The 14,982-nt window shown below is 33.8% G+C and overlaps 1 protein-coding gene across 1 annotated transcript in view; it reads right to left on the bottom strand.

Moving 5' to 3' along the window:
• The window catches only part of EIF3E (eukaryotic translation initiation factor 3 subunit E), a 47,939-nt gene that overhangs the window by 17,036 nt on the left and 15,921 nt on the right, over positions 1-14,982 (bottom strand). The window contains exons 6-9 of the mRNA XM_027561314.1: positions 12,784-12,909; positions 11,980-12,104; positions 1,566-1,692; positions 437-538 (exon numbers count right to left, since the gene is read on the bottom strand). Coding sequence (XP_027417115.1) covers positions 437-538; positions 1,566-1,692; positions 11,980-12,104; positions 12,784-12,909 — 480 coding nt within the window. The remainder of the gene's footprint in view (positions 1-436; positions 539-1,565; positions 1,693-11,979; positions 12,105-12,783; positions 12,910-14,982) is intronic.

Genomic DNA, 14,982 nt, shown 5'->3' with positions numbered 1-14,982 from the left:
CTGCCAGCTAACAGAAGACACTAGTTTAAAAATTCACTCTTAGCTTGACTGATTTATAGCAAATGTTAAAATACAGTCATAAGAAAAATTTCAAATTAGGCCTGCTTATGTAACATGCTGGAATCACAACTGTGATGTAAAACTTGATATAATTTTGCTTATACATATAAAGCATTTCACATATTTTTATTCATTCAGGATAAGACATGAAATTATGTGTGTATTTATAAAGCCCTTAATATTTTAATCAACTGTTAACAAAAGGGGTAGACACATAGTAATAACATTAGAAATGTCTTCGACCCAACACATTTCTAAACAGTCTGCCATTTTAAGGTTAATAAACATTTCTGACATAATTAATAAAACTCTGTTAATTCTTATAATACCCCCAAATTAAAGAATTATTAATTTGTAAGCAAAAATGTATACTTACTGATTCACATTCCCTTAGCTTTTTCTGAGCCCCATCAAAGTCAAAATTAACATATAAGCATTCAACAAATTCTGTAATTGGGTCTTTATATGTGTAAGACTCCTGTAAAATTAAGTCAAAGGTTAAGCTGGATTTGATTCAACACTGTTTAGTAGTAGACAGCCCCCAATCTTCCTATTTTCTCCTCCCTTACCATTAGTTTCTAACAAATTACCAAGTACTATCTTCTCAAAGCAACTGCTCATATCCTAATTCATGGCCACACCTTAACCTTATAATGCCTTCTAAACCAAGTTCTCTAAATGGTCATCCTAGAACCATTCCAGAAGCTTTCAAATTCCTCTACAGCCAAAAGCCTCCCTTAGTCAATAAACAGTGATGAACTTCTCCAAGTGTATTCATATTCTGATGAATAAAACTGCCTTTTTCTATCTAAATTATTCTCAGCTAAAATAAATATTGAAGTTCTTTTTGAACCCACAGTTAGTTATTGTTGAGTTATTGTTTAGTTATATTCACTAAAAACCAAGCAGTAGTGCTATAGCTTGTGCACAAGATAGGTATATTAAAATTATGTAAAGATTAACTACTTTGGTATTATTTAGGTAGTGTCCTTCAAAAAAAAATCCAGGCTCCGCATCTCCTTTACTCTTTGCAGTAAGAGCAACACTAATACACAATAATATATTAAGTATCCAACTAGCAGAGAGCAGTATTCATTCATGCCACACCTACCATAAATATATCTTGAACTGAAAGGCAGCATATGCCCATTTGGGGCTCTTTTCATGTATATTTTCCTCCTATTTTTAAAAAGATTTTTAGCCTACCAACAGGGGCTTCCCTGATAGCTCAGCTGGTAAAGAATCTGCCTGCAATGCAGGAGACCCTGGTTCGATCCCTGGGTTGGAAAGATCCCCTGAAGAACTGAAAGGCCACCCACTCCAGTATTCTGGCCTGGAGAATCCCACGGACTGTATAGGCCACGGGGTTGAGGAGAGTGGGACACGACTGAGCGACTTTCACTTTCACTCTTTTCACCGTTAAGAACTAAGAGTCCTACTTCTTCAAGAAAAAAAGGTTAAAGTTTAGGCACATTTTAAAAATCAATAAAGATTTTACTTTTTACCTGCTGAATAACTTTGACCAGATCTTTTAGCACCTGCCGGCGTTTTCGAACATCTTTGTTTGTTATGACTGCTGTGGTCAAGTAGCGGAGAATATGTGGACACATCGTTTGAATTGCATTAAGATACCTAAATAAAAACATGCAATTTACTTAATAACTTACCAAGTTTTCTAGATCTATAATCATCTGTGATTTAAAGAAAACACTTAAGCAGCCCATCAGACTGCACTGTTCCAGTAACCAAGGATTGTAAAACAATTACAAATGAGTATTATTAGGGCCATCTTCACCAAGAAAAAGTTTAAATGTAAGAATGCTAGCTGGTATTTCTCAATTTGGAGTGAGATGAGAGACTCACTTAAGAGGTAAATAATTCTATTACCACTGCTGAGTAAAAGGATTTTGAAAGGCTCTTATATAAGCCATCAGTCTGTTTCAAAAGATTTCATTTACCTGTAAGAACAAATGTTATGAAAAGCTATGTGCAAAACACTCCTCATAATTAAGAGAATCAGGAGCTTACACAAATTGAATTAAAAACAATTAATTTCAGGGGATGGAAGACTGGAAACTATTCTGATGATAAGCAGCTGACCACCCTGGTCATTCGGTATTTATACCTGTATTTCTTCTGCTCAATTTCCTTTTACAGCTCTCTCATTTTTATCCAGTAAGAACCTCTGAGCACCATGTTGGAAATATTTGTCAATAAAGTCCATTTCTTTTAGTTGAATCTTCAAGCTCCAAAGTACCCACCCAGCTCTATCTCCCAGCATACCACTGACTGCCTCCTGCTTTCCTCACTTCTCATTAAAGCTCACGCCACATGAACTGCTCCCCCAAACACATCCCTCTCAACGTCTAAATGCTAGCCATTCTTCAAGGTCCAGAAGAGAAACCTTATCTCCCAAGATCTCCCAGATTATAATGTTAATAAATCTCTATACTTTGTCATAATGTAGATACGCCATAAAATGTTGTTTGAACTCATCAGAGGACCCTACAATCTGATAATAACCTACCATTTAGATAAAATCTAGTTCCACTTACTCCTCTTTAAATTCCCTCTAAACAAGGCAAGGTATAAAAATAATCAACATTAACTCAAGAACAAAACAATTTCTAAGAAAAGATAACTAACTAAATCAGCTAAAAGCTTCATTATCTGAAAAATTAAGTATGAGTTTCAGGCAGAAAAGTTTAAATGCAATTTTTGTTGTTCAGTACAAGTGACTGCCTCAATACTATTACCAGAGACATGGTATATAGGAGAGCATGATTGATTTTCTTAATCAGATTTGAAGTAGGTAGTTTTAGTAGACATTTATGGAACTCATTCATAGATTTATTCATACAAGATTAAAGTTTATTTTATATAATGGTAACCCCCTCCTTTTTACTTATCCTTTCTCTGTATTATTGCATCATGTATAATTTCACTGTTTTTATTGGAAAATGATGTCCTTAAGAAATCATTTCTCTCTATGTGGGTATATAGCTGGGTTAGAAAATTATTGTGAAGGGCCAGATAATGAATATTTTAGGTTTTGCAGGTCAAGAGGCAAGACTCAGAATATTAATCAGGCACCTATATAAAAATAAAACAAATTTCTAAAATATTTTATTATAAAAACTCAAAAATATAATAGCTGACTACAAATATTTATAATTCAAGTCTACTAATAAAAATAGTAAAATTCCAACTTTGCTTAATTGGGTTCAAATTTAGAGATCCCTATTAAAATTTATTGCAAATGTTTATTTGTTAATGCTAATCTGTAATGAGATTTTTCATATTTAACCTGACAATGATTTTTTAATGTATGCAGGTACTACCAAACATTAATATCAATGATAAGACTTTAATTTAGCATATTTATCACTTGGGGAAGGCTTTTTTAGAATTCTGTTAAGATCTTTTGATACTGCCTTTTAGCTATCATTATATTGCAAATAAATCATTTCTATTTCAACTGCACAGTTAGATGGATTTTCATACACAGAAATTTCCTTTGTACTTACAATGAGATCTAAAACTTTTTGGAAATGTAACTTGAGCTTAAAAAAATGTATCTGCTACAAATCTGTGTGGGCATGAAGGTCTCATTTCTTCTTTAGACTTTTGAAAGAACAGGAAAGGTTAAAGCAGCTAGACATTACTTAGGATTCATACTATGTTATTCATCATCAAATGCCTGCTGCAGTACAAGTCTGCATATAAGTACTGTTCAGATATGTAATTTTAGGTTGAACTAAGAAACGTTAAGTCTATACCAAAATATAACTTCCAGAGCCATCCAGGGCTTGCTCATAGTGGTTGAGGGCAATTTTTTGTTAAGGAAAATTTCCATCTTACTCCAACCTAGAAAAAGTCACAATAAAACTTTGCCACTGCAAAGCCATTTTATCACTGTGGTACTAGGGAAAGTCAAGATATTCTATTGATCAAACAGAAACTCAGGGACTGTGAACAGTTAAGCCCACAAAAGAAAATGAAGCTCACTGTTGACGCTAATGGTTTAATAATACACCATGGATTCAGGAATCTTCCACAAAATACATGGAAATGTATAGTGCAATGGACAACTATAGGCTTTCAACACCTCACATTTTCACAAGCTTTGTAAATTTGTCCAATAATAAGCAATTTTCTCCCCCACATATATTTGCCACCAATATTTTTAACATAGTTTAGCAGATTCCACTCCAGGTTGTACTAAATTAGTGTTTTCTTAACTCTGAAAATATTTTCAACTGTAGTTGTTCCACAGACTATTTATAATAAAGGCATGTTCTTCAGACACTTCAAATTCCAACAGTGATTCCTCAAATCAACAACTAGCCATAATGATAAACATCTATCAACAGAATCTAAGAAATCACTAAAAAATCATATACTTTATTTTTTAATTGACTACTTATGTGCTCCCAATATCTTCAGCTCTGAGGAACAGTTCTCAGTAGAAGGCTATAAGTTTTAAACCAATTCTTTTTTTCTGGACATATTTTTTTGGCTGCTGCAACTGAACGTAACTAGTAAACGGCTTTCCTTACTTGGTTAACAAAAGAGCTGTTCAGAAACTTACTTTGGTTGAAGCCTCATTTTCCTTAATTTTGTGAGGAAATTCTGCTGCAATATTGTTTTAAATTTCCTAAATTTTCTGAGAGCTGCTTTATAATCAGTTGGGAATACTGTAATGAGTGCTTATGGTCTGGTTATATGGATGAACACTGTACACTTTTAGCATATCTACAATGTCAGTTCAATGCTTTGCTTTCTAATTTGAAACAAAATATTTCCAGTGTATTGTGCCTTAAAATTTAAGCACATCTGAAATCCACTTTTCTCCTGTTGTTTTGACATGATGAGTATGCACTGATAAAATGCTGCCATGTAGATACACATGACACTTGAAAAGGGCCAGGCACTAGGGCAGCATCACTGGGATTCAAAGAGCACTGAGCAGCAGTGAAGCAAGGCAAGCGCAACAACGTATGACCATTTCCGTCACAACAATTCTACTCTGCTGTTACTGTCCGAAAGCAGATATAGATCATCTCTGTATCTCTCTATATCCATCTATCTCTATACGTGCACGGATCAGATAGATCAATATAGATCAATGACATTAAAACTGTAATTTCATAATTTTCACATCACAAAATATTATTCTTTTCACTGTTTTTCCTAACCATTTAAAATGCAAAAGTCATTCTCAGATTGCAGGCCATGAGAAAAAAGGTAATGGGCCACAATTTTTAGCTCGCGGTCCATAGCTTTTGGTATACAGCATTACCACAGTAGACTTCCAAACACAGCAGGGAATTCCTACCTGCTAGGAAAGAAGCGATCCTGTCTATGTATGGGTGCAAGTTATCTATATTGATCAGTACAAAAAGGAAGGGAGTGAGGATTAAGGGTGATTCTGGGCAAGTCATCTTAGTGTAAACTAAGGATCAGTAATCATATGATTTAGTTCAAATATAAAAAAACTAGGTATTGCTATTTAACAGCCTGCCAGTAACCACTGTGCTTTTCTGTTATACTTCTCTATCATTCATCTCCTTTCTTCTTTATCAATAAAAATTTTAAAGTCAAATCAATTTTCATCTTCTAACTTCTCCAGGTCTCACTGGTAAGTGTCATAAATTTATACTGTTTAACACGCACAATACATCTGCTGCTGCTGCCAAGTCGCTTCAGTCGTGTCCGACTCTGTGCGACCCCACAGACGGAACCCACCAGGCTCCCCCGTCCCTGGGATTCTCCAGGCAAGAACACCGAAGTGGGTTGCCATTTCCTTCTCCAGTGCATGAAGGTGAAAAGTGAAAGTGAAGTCACTCAGTCATGTCTGACTCTGAGCGACCCCATGGACTGCAGCCTGCCGGGCTCCTCCATCCATGGGTTTTCCAGGCAAGAGTACTAGAGTGGGGTGCCATCGCCTTCTCTGGCACAGTACATCTATATTTAGTTAAATATGTTCTTAAGCTACTTGTGTTATTTGTTTGGATTATAAACTATGTAAGAAAAGAGCCTATACTTTCTCCATTTTTGAAATCTAACTTAAAACTATTTTTCCTTTAAATAAGAGGTTCAGTATTTATTGTGTTCTGAAGTGCAATTTCAGGAAGGTCAAATAAGAAAGTTTACTCTTTCTCTAGCACAACCCTGCTCTGATTGTTTAATTTTATGGAAGTGTTCTTACAGTATTTTTTAATTATAAGTCAGAATGTTTAGTAATCAAAGGATAAGACAGAATAAACCACCAAATAAAATTCTCCTCTCAAACATGCTTATAATCTAGTTAGGGTGATAAGGCAATTGTAAGTTTTTTTTAGAAAGACATTAATTAAACTTCAAGTATAAGGTAGGCACAATATACAGGACCTTATGTAGGAAGTAAACCTGAGCTGGATCTTGAAAAACAGGCAGGCTTTGAATTGGTACAAAAAGAAGAAAAGGGTATTTCCAGAAAGGCTAAAAAAATTTAAAAAGGCTAGACTTACTATAACTGCAGAGGATGGATTTTTAGAGATCATCCTAAGCTGAAGCAAGTAAAATACTTGCATAAAAAAGTTTTCTTGTCAGGAACAATTAGGAAGTTTTGGAAAAATAACGGCAGATAGTATGTGAGGATAAATTCTGGACACGATCTAGTTGACTGTTAACAGTAAAACTTGAAATTTCTTAGGAAATACACATTTTTTTATTTAGAAAACAAATCAAACATTCTTTTGCTAACTGAACTTTGAATCTTTTTTTACAAATGGAGAGTAACGAGAGCATTGTATTACATATGCATTCTTCTTACTAAATAGCATCTACGTTTGGAAGCCTCATCTCTAATAGCCTACGAACACTGTTCCAGCTTACATTTGATACCTTATCTTATATATTATATTACATTTAAAAGTTCAACATTTTCAAACGTGTAAATCATCTCCATTTTAGATTCAGAATAAATTATGGCAGAAATGATAATGTATATGATATAAGAGACTCAACCGGCTCTGGCATCTAAACTTTCACTTCAAGGACAAAAGTATAAATAATCATCGCAGTACTTTTTGTACTTGAAAAAAGCCTGAAATCACAATCTATATAAACTATCAATTTAATATATACTCAATGAACCACATTCAATTGTATTTCTGTGCTATTAGAAATTAAAACCAGAAAAATATGATACTTTCTCCATTAATACCTACTATATACCAATGACAATTGAAACAGACATACTGACTGTAGAGACATAAATGCAAGTTACACACTACTTCCTAAAACCTACTCTACTTAAAGAATATGCAATCTAGGAAAACGAATGAAACAATAATCTGTCAAGCCAACTGGGTGTTTTCTCACATGAAAAAGTTATAATCAGGCAAAAATGAGAATATGTCATTAAGACATTACTAATGAGGAAGAAAATATGATGGCAACCTGACCCTATGGCAAGTGAAGATGATAAGCACCATATTTTGGAGAAATTTTAAAGCTGTAATACTAAGTTGGGAGGATGAAAATGTTTGACATTTACTAATACATTGCTAATTTTATTTTCACTGCCTTTGTTCTGTTTTTCTGTACTTTTAATCAAGGTTTTAAAAGTCGAACAAGTATTCTAGGCTATGAACTAATTTCTGAGTGCTGCTTTGGCAGGTATTTCATAATTATAACACTTAATCTCTTTGATTCAGTTATTTATAAAACTTTTAATAATGCCCAGTTTTACTGTATTTTTGTCCAGGAAGCACATGCTATGAAATTTCTAGTTTTTAAAAACGTATTCAGAGATTTTTAATGGCATAAGGTATTCTTTTTTATACATGAACCCATGGAAATACAAATGAAAGCATTAAGCCTACTTACAAAATACAGCTTCATAATTAACTGTCTTAATTCTAAGTTGTTATTTTAATTATATTTTTATAACCATGAACCTTTATATTACTTTAAAATTTAAAAAACAAATATTTTTTGCATTGTTTTCCTTTATAAGTTTGATTTTTTATCTTCAACAAAACTTTCTGCTATCTCAACTACTACCTTTATATTTCTACTATTTATAATAAATGATTCTACTAAGGAATTAAATATAGTTGTAATTATATAAAAGCCATAAGGTTGTCAAGAACAAATCCATACTATTTCCCCTTGATCTGTATTATAGAATTTTTACAGTGGGTTTGAATATTTTTACTTTTCTTGTTTATTTTATTTAAAGATGTGTTTTTAAAATCAGCTCAATAATATTCCTCTCTGGATACACATGAAACTATAAAAACTATAGGAGAGTGAGTCTATCCATAAGTAGTAGCGTGGAAGGCCAATTCCTAGGGATCCCTATGACTTTATACAAGAAAACCTGTCCTTATAACCCACCTGCTAGGTACCAAGATTAGAGCCAGCTATTACAGTATCTAATGTCTGAATCAAATTTGCTCATTTAGGGAAGGTTCATACTTTGCACTCATGACTTTAGAGATATTAATAAATTCATAAGACAATCTTACAGGTTTATTATTCAGAAGGGAGGCAAAATACTACATGACAATTTTATTTTTAATCTCCCCTCATTTGAATGCATGTCTGATTAACCCCCATAAATACTGAGAACTATATCCTTAATTTTTGAATTTGAAATTCTCACAAAACATCTTTTTTCATAAGATGCATGGATAGTTTAAAATTAAAGATAGGTAGTACTCATCAATTTAGTAAGAGAAAACTATCGTTATTAGGAAGACTTGAGAACTTGATAAAAAATATTTAAATCAATACTGGGGACCAGGAAAGAAAGAAGATGGGGGCAAAGTGAGAGGTAGTTGATCTGAAATAGAATCATAAAAAGAGAAGTATAGAAAAAAGCAAATCTTGGAAAAGTCCACTCAAATATTTAGGGTGACATACACACCACAACATGTTCCTGACCTGGATCCTGGATAGACCTAGTGACAAAAATATTGTGGAAATGGATATGTTAATATGAATGGTGCTATTAAACATTCTAGTCACATAAATTAATATTCTATCCTGATTCCAAGTATTCATAAAGAAATCTTCTGTACTCCACAACTTCCTATATAAATATTAAACCTATAGGGTCAGAACAATCTGGTCAATGTTTCATGTTCTTAGTCCTCTTAGCACTTATAGCAAATGATGGCATGTCAGTTTTTTTGAAGTTGGTTTAGCTTTTTTCTTTGCAAATAAACCCCTAAAATACTACCAAATAAAGCTGTGGGCTTCCTATACCAAAAGTCAGAAAAAAATATAACATCCTTGTAGGATCTTACTTGAGTACACAGTGACTTTCCTTTTTTAACCTTTTCTAAGAGCTTACTTAATGCAACAAATGTACTATAACTTAACTTTCCAGATTACAATCTATTATTGCATCCAGCAAAGAGTATGCAACTATAAAATTTTAGGGGCTTCCCTGGTGCCTCAGCTGGTAAAGAATCCGCCTGCAATGCAGAAGACCTGGGTTTGATCCCTGGGTTGGGAAGATCCCTTGGAGAAGGGAAAGGCTACTCACTCCAGTATTCTGGCCTGGAGAACTCCATGGACTGTATAGTTCCTAGGGTTGCAAAAGAACCCTAGGAACTATACAGTCCTAGGCAAGACAAGACTGAGCAACGTTCAATTTCCTACAAAGAGGGTTTCTTTAAGGAGGAACAGCAGCTCAGATAGAAATAAGCTTTTATGCCTTACCGACTATTGTGAACCTAGATGGTATATCTGAATGCTATAATCTCTAATAAAATAAATAACTGTAAACCATGTAAGTTATAAAAAATTTTATCTCTTGTAATTTACATTTAAAATTTAATGCTGGAATCATACACTGTCTTCTACCTCACTTAATGCCATGTAGTTTTTGCTTTTTCAAGGAAAGATCAAAAAAATTTCCTGTTACAAAAACTTCCTTGCCTGTGTTCAGTTTTAACAAACTGGACTACTGTATCATGATACAAGGGCTTCCCTTGTGGCTCAGCTGGTAAAGAATCCACCTGAGGGAGACCTGGGTTTGATCCCTGGGTTTGGAAGATCCCCTGGAGAAGGTAAAGTCTACCCACTCCAGTATTATGGCCTGGAAAATTCCATGGACTGTATAGTCTACGGGGTCACAAAGAGTCGGACACAACTGAGCAACTTTCACTATCCTGCAAATACTGACTAAATACACTAATACTGAACTTAAGTTATAATATTAATACAGAAAATAAGCCAAGCAGATTTCTGATAAAAGTGCTTCTATTTGCCAGATTCAGGGGAATATTTAGCATTTAATGGAGAAAACACAATTTATACCATTTAAAAATGGCTCCCTGTTTCTACATTTAAAAATTACTGGCACTTCTTGGTTGGCAAATATTTTTCATCTTTATCACCACCAATAATTTCTCTTAAATTTAAAGTTCAGATGTTCACGTTAACAACTTAACTGAAGAAGTCAAATATTTCAGTGTTAAAAACCTTAATAAACTGAGCATTTAAAGAACATGGTTACTAATGTGATCAGTTTAGATGATTATATTTCATCAACTTATGTAAAAATATTGCTAGAGTACTACTGCCTTGTTTTTAAAACTTCAGAAAATCACACAAAAAATATAGGTTATTCAATGTTCACTGATTTTATATTAAAAGGGTATTATACCATCAATTCCTAAACTATACTTTTGTAAAGTAAATACACATTTTAGAAAAAAATTAAAATCTTAATTTGACAGACAACAATAAGCAAAAATCAAGTGAAATGTATTAGGATCTCTATCTTAATTTAGGTTAAAAATAACAGAAATATGGCTCAAAGTATTTATGTGTGATTTAGCCAACAATGCAGTTAATAAGTCACACCCAGAAACAAAAGTTAATGAAATCTTGGGTTAAATTAATAAAAGCATATGCACTGGTCACTGAAGCTAATATTGCCACTGTTTTCTATAAAGCTTAGATATTCTAGAATAAGCTTTCAATTTTAAACATCCAGATTTTGAAAACGCTATGGATAAACTGGTGGTTATCTAAGAACGGCAGCCATAATACTAAAGAACGTAACAAACTACATTACTTGATAAAATCAGAGATATTTAGCTTGAAGGAAAGAAAAATAAGGAAAATTATCTTCAGGTATCTGAAATATTTTCATAAAGTAAGTCCTGTTTTCTGTTGCTCCAACCAAAATATTAAGAAATAACAGGTAGAAGATTCAGAGGCATAAAGAATAAATTTTAAAAATGACTTCTACCTAATGATAGAATAGTATAGTTCACAAAGCAGTGTATTTCTTGTTACCAAAAGCTGGATGATAGAGCAAAGATGATATAATAGGGATTCCTGGGATGTATTATCTTCCTTCCAAATAATACAGCCTAAAGTCTTCGAATTCTGAAGCTTTCATGCAAGTATGAATTACCTGGATTTTTGTTACACAGAAGATTCTATTCAGTTCTTCTAGGATAAGGCATAACATTCTGCAAAATGCTGATGCTGGTGGCCCAGGGACCACACTTAAAGAGCACTTTAGGGCTCAGAATATACTTTTATCAAATAATTTACTTAAGAGTTATATGTAAGCTTTTTCCATGAACAAGCACATCTACCACATGAAGAAGGGAAAAAAAAATGTGAAAACAAATTTAAATGTTAGAAGTACATTTTAAATTTTAAAAATCCCGTTTGATTTCATATAATTAAAGTGAAAATTATACAGTGGGGACTTCGCTGGTGGTCCAGTGGCTAAAACTGCAGCTCCGATGCAGGGGGCCCAGTTCAATCCCTGGTTGGGAAGCTAGATCCCACATGCCACAACTAAAAGCTCCCGCAGGCCACAACAAAGACACAGTGCGGCCAGATAAATAAACAAATAAATATTAAAAAAAAACCAAAAACAGTGAAATAACTTACTGTGGCTGGTAAAGGAAGAGATCAATAATGTTATCGCGCCCTTTGGGATGATTGAAGAAAACAAACAGAGACCAATGAATAAGCCATGTCCGCTGCTGAAGAGACTGAAGTGGAGAACTCACAGACTAAAGGATTAAAAAATGTATACAAAGGAAATATTAATATATGAGAAAGAGGAAAGGGAATAAATTATTGCTAATACTGGAATTTTAAAATGAGAACCTTCTAAAGCATGCACACTGTGATTCTTACGATCAAAGTCCAATCTCCTATACTACTCTGCTCTCTACATGACCCTTGACATTCAAAATTTCCCTGTTCTCAGAGACAAATTCAACAATGTCCACTAAGCCATTTTTACAGAGCCTCTAAGTTACACTCATTTCAGAAAACATTTTTAAAAGCAAGCACTAAATTAAATACTCCATTAAAAGAGGTTTTATTAGACACTAATAGGAGATGAAAAATGTCTTCTGCATAGGACTTTCAATAAAGGGTAGCACTAAGAGTATTATGTCTCTTCCACTGAAACAGGTAAGAGAGGCATTACAGCTCTAACAAAAATGAAAGTGGAGTTATTTTCTCTAAGAGCCAAAAGAAGTTTGACAACTTCCTTCAAGGAGATTCAGTAAAATTAATCAACCCACTAACCCACTGTGATTTTTAAGTAAGGTCAACATTTTAGTTTAGTCTTCCTCCCTCCCATTCTTCCTTCCTTTTAAAAGTACACAGTGCTTTTCCTATTAAGAAGTATGAAGGATACATAGAAACTTCAGAGAATCACCTTAAAAAGGTGTAACTCACATTATTATCTATGGTCTCTTTTAGCCGTGTCAGGTCTTCCATGGCTGCATCCCAATTCTGCATTAAGATCTCAGAGGCCAGTTTTCCCCAGAGTGAACTCAAAGCATTTCTATCCGTTGCTGGAACCTGTTGAAGCCATCATAATTAATTATATTCTGAATACTCTGGAGGAATAGATAATGTTAAACCCTACATATCCACCCAGCCTACTAAAAAATCTAAAGCTCTCTTCCCAAAACTGCCCTTTATTTGGATCACACTGGTTAAGCTGACTCAAACAGCTTTCATTTAACTTAATTTACTAAAAATACTCAGGTCTTTGATATTCAGTCTAGATCAGAAAATAAAGAGTAACCTAAAACTAGGATACAGCACCAGTGTTTTAGCATAATCCATTTCAGATAATTTTAATCAGGGTTTCCCTGGTGGTTCAGATGGTAAAGAATCTGCCTGCAATGCAGGAGACCTGGGTTTGATCCCTGGGCTGGGAAGATCCCATGGAGAAGGCATGGCAACCCACTCCAGTATTCTTGCCTAGAGAATCCCAATGGACAGAGGAGTCTGGTGGGCTATAGTCCATGGAGTTGCAAAGAGTTGGACACGACTGAGTGACTAAGTACACAGCACATACACAATTAATCGAATTTTAGAGCCCTAAATCTTTGCCAAGATTTAAGATTCAGAAGCAATTTGTTGCTAAAAATTTGGAGTAAAGATGTGGAAATGAAGACTTGTGGATCTCATTTACAATTTAAAAAAAATTTTCAGAACAAAAAACTTTCTGAATTACGATACAAGTGGAAAAAGTCACAAAAAGAAAAGCAAGTGTATTGGCTAATAACATTAATAATTATCAAAGGAATATGCAATGAGCAACAAAAGTTCATTTTCTTATACAATCCTAATACCATGAAAGGTAAATAAAAACTTTTTATCTTCATTAAAAATGAGGGCAGAAATGATGCATGGAGAGCATAACTTGTTGAAAATTATACCTCTATTCATAAAAGCTATAGATTTCACACTGCAATTTTAACCTACAAAAAAAGAGAAATGAGGGCCATGCTCTCTCCTCTTGCCATTGGTCGAAGAGTATCATAAACCCAAACACCTATAAGGACTAGGCTACCAACAAAAACAAGTAAAGCCGGACTCTCAAAAAGCAAGGCAAAGAAAAGTGGATTATATAATGACTCTGAACTGTGCTAAAGCAGCAGAAGCAAGTGAGTGTACTGGAGGCAGAATACCTTTTTCACTGAAGCATTTACATGGTGGTATTAATTGTAAAGTACCATTAGTACATATCATAATTACAAGTTAAATAAAATTATATGGGCAGGACTGGAAATCCAAAAACTAAGAATTTTGGCTCTACCACTATAAACAGCTGAGCCATCTGTGCTTTAGCTTCCTCATTTATAGGATAAAGATACTATCAGAACCCACCTCAATTGTTGTATGAGTTAGATGACATAATATATGTAAAGATGATTACATCATCATCTGACACATAATACAAACTCAGAAAATATGAGTCATTACCAAAACAATAATGAGACTAGAAATGACGATACAGAGTACTATAGGCTGCCTTAACTATGAGGATTAAGACCACACCTAATTCAGACTCAGCCTATACTAAGATTCTTCCTTTGACGGCAATAACTAATTCAAATATACTGAAAAATATATAACAAACTCTTAAAACAGGCAAACTCTTAGAACAGGCAAATAGCAGAGACTGAATTTGCAAATTAAAATTGGAAACATAATGAAACCACTGGTTCTTATTATTGTTACAATTTATGTCCACAAAAAACTTGTATACGAATATTCATTATCTTTATTTGAAACAGACAAAACCCAGAACTAATCCAAATGTTTATTAATGAATGAACAGAAAAACTAGTATATTCCTAGAAGGTAAAGAATCAAACTTCTGATACATACAACAACACAAACACATCTCAAAAACTTGCTAGCCAAAATATGCCAGGCACAAGCTTAAAAATATCATTCCTCTTAAAATGAAATTCTACAAGGCCACTCTAACAGGGATGGAAATCAATCAGTAGACGAACAAGAGATGAGGTATGACTGCAAATGGAAACAAGGGGTCTTTCTGGGGTAAAATATTCTTTATCTTGATTTGGTGCTGGCTGCACAGGTATGTGCATGTTAAAACTTACTGAAATTAAA

Source organism: Bos indicus x Bos taurus, chromosome 14, assembly GCF_003369695.1.
Source record: "Bos indicus x Bos taurus breed Angus x Brahman F1 hybrid chromosome 14, Bos_hybrid_MaternalHap_v2.0, whole genome shotgun sequence".
Taxonomy (NCBI): Eukaryota; Metazoa; Chordata; class Mammalia; order Artiodactyla; family Bovidae; genus Bos; species Bos indicus x Bos taurus.
The sequence above is the reverse complement of the archived record's forward strand: the minus strand, read 5'-3'. Positions and strand labels throughout refer to the sequence as shown.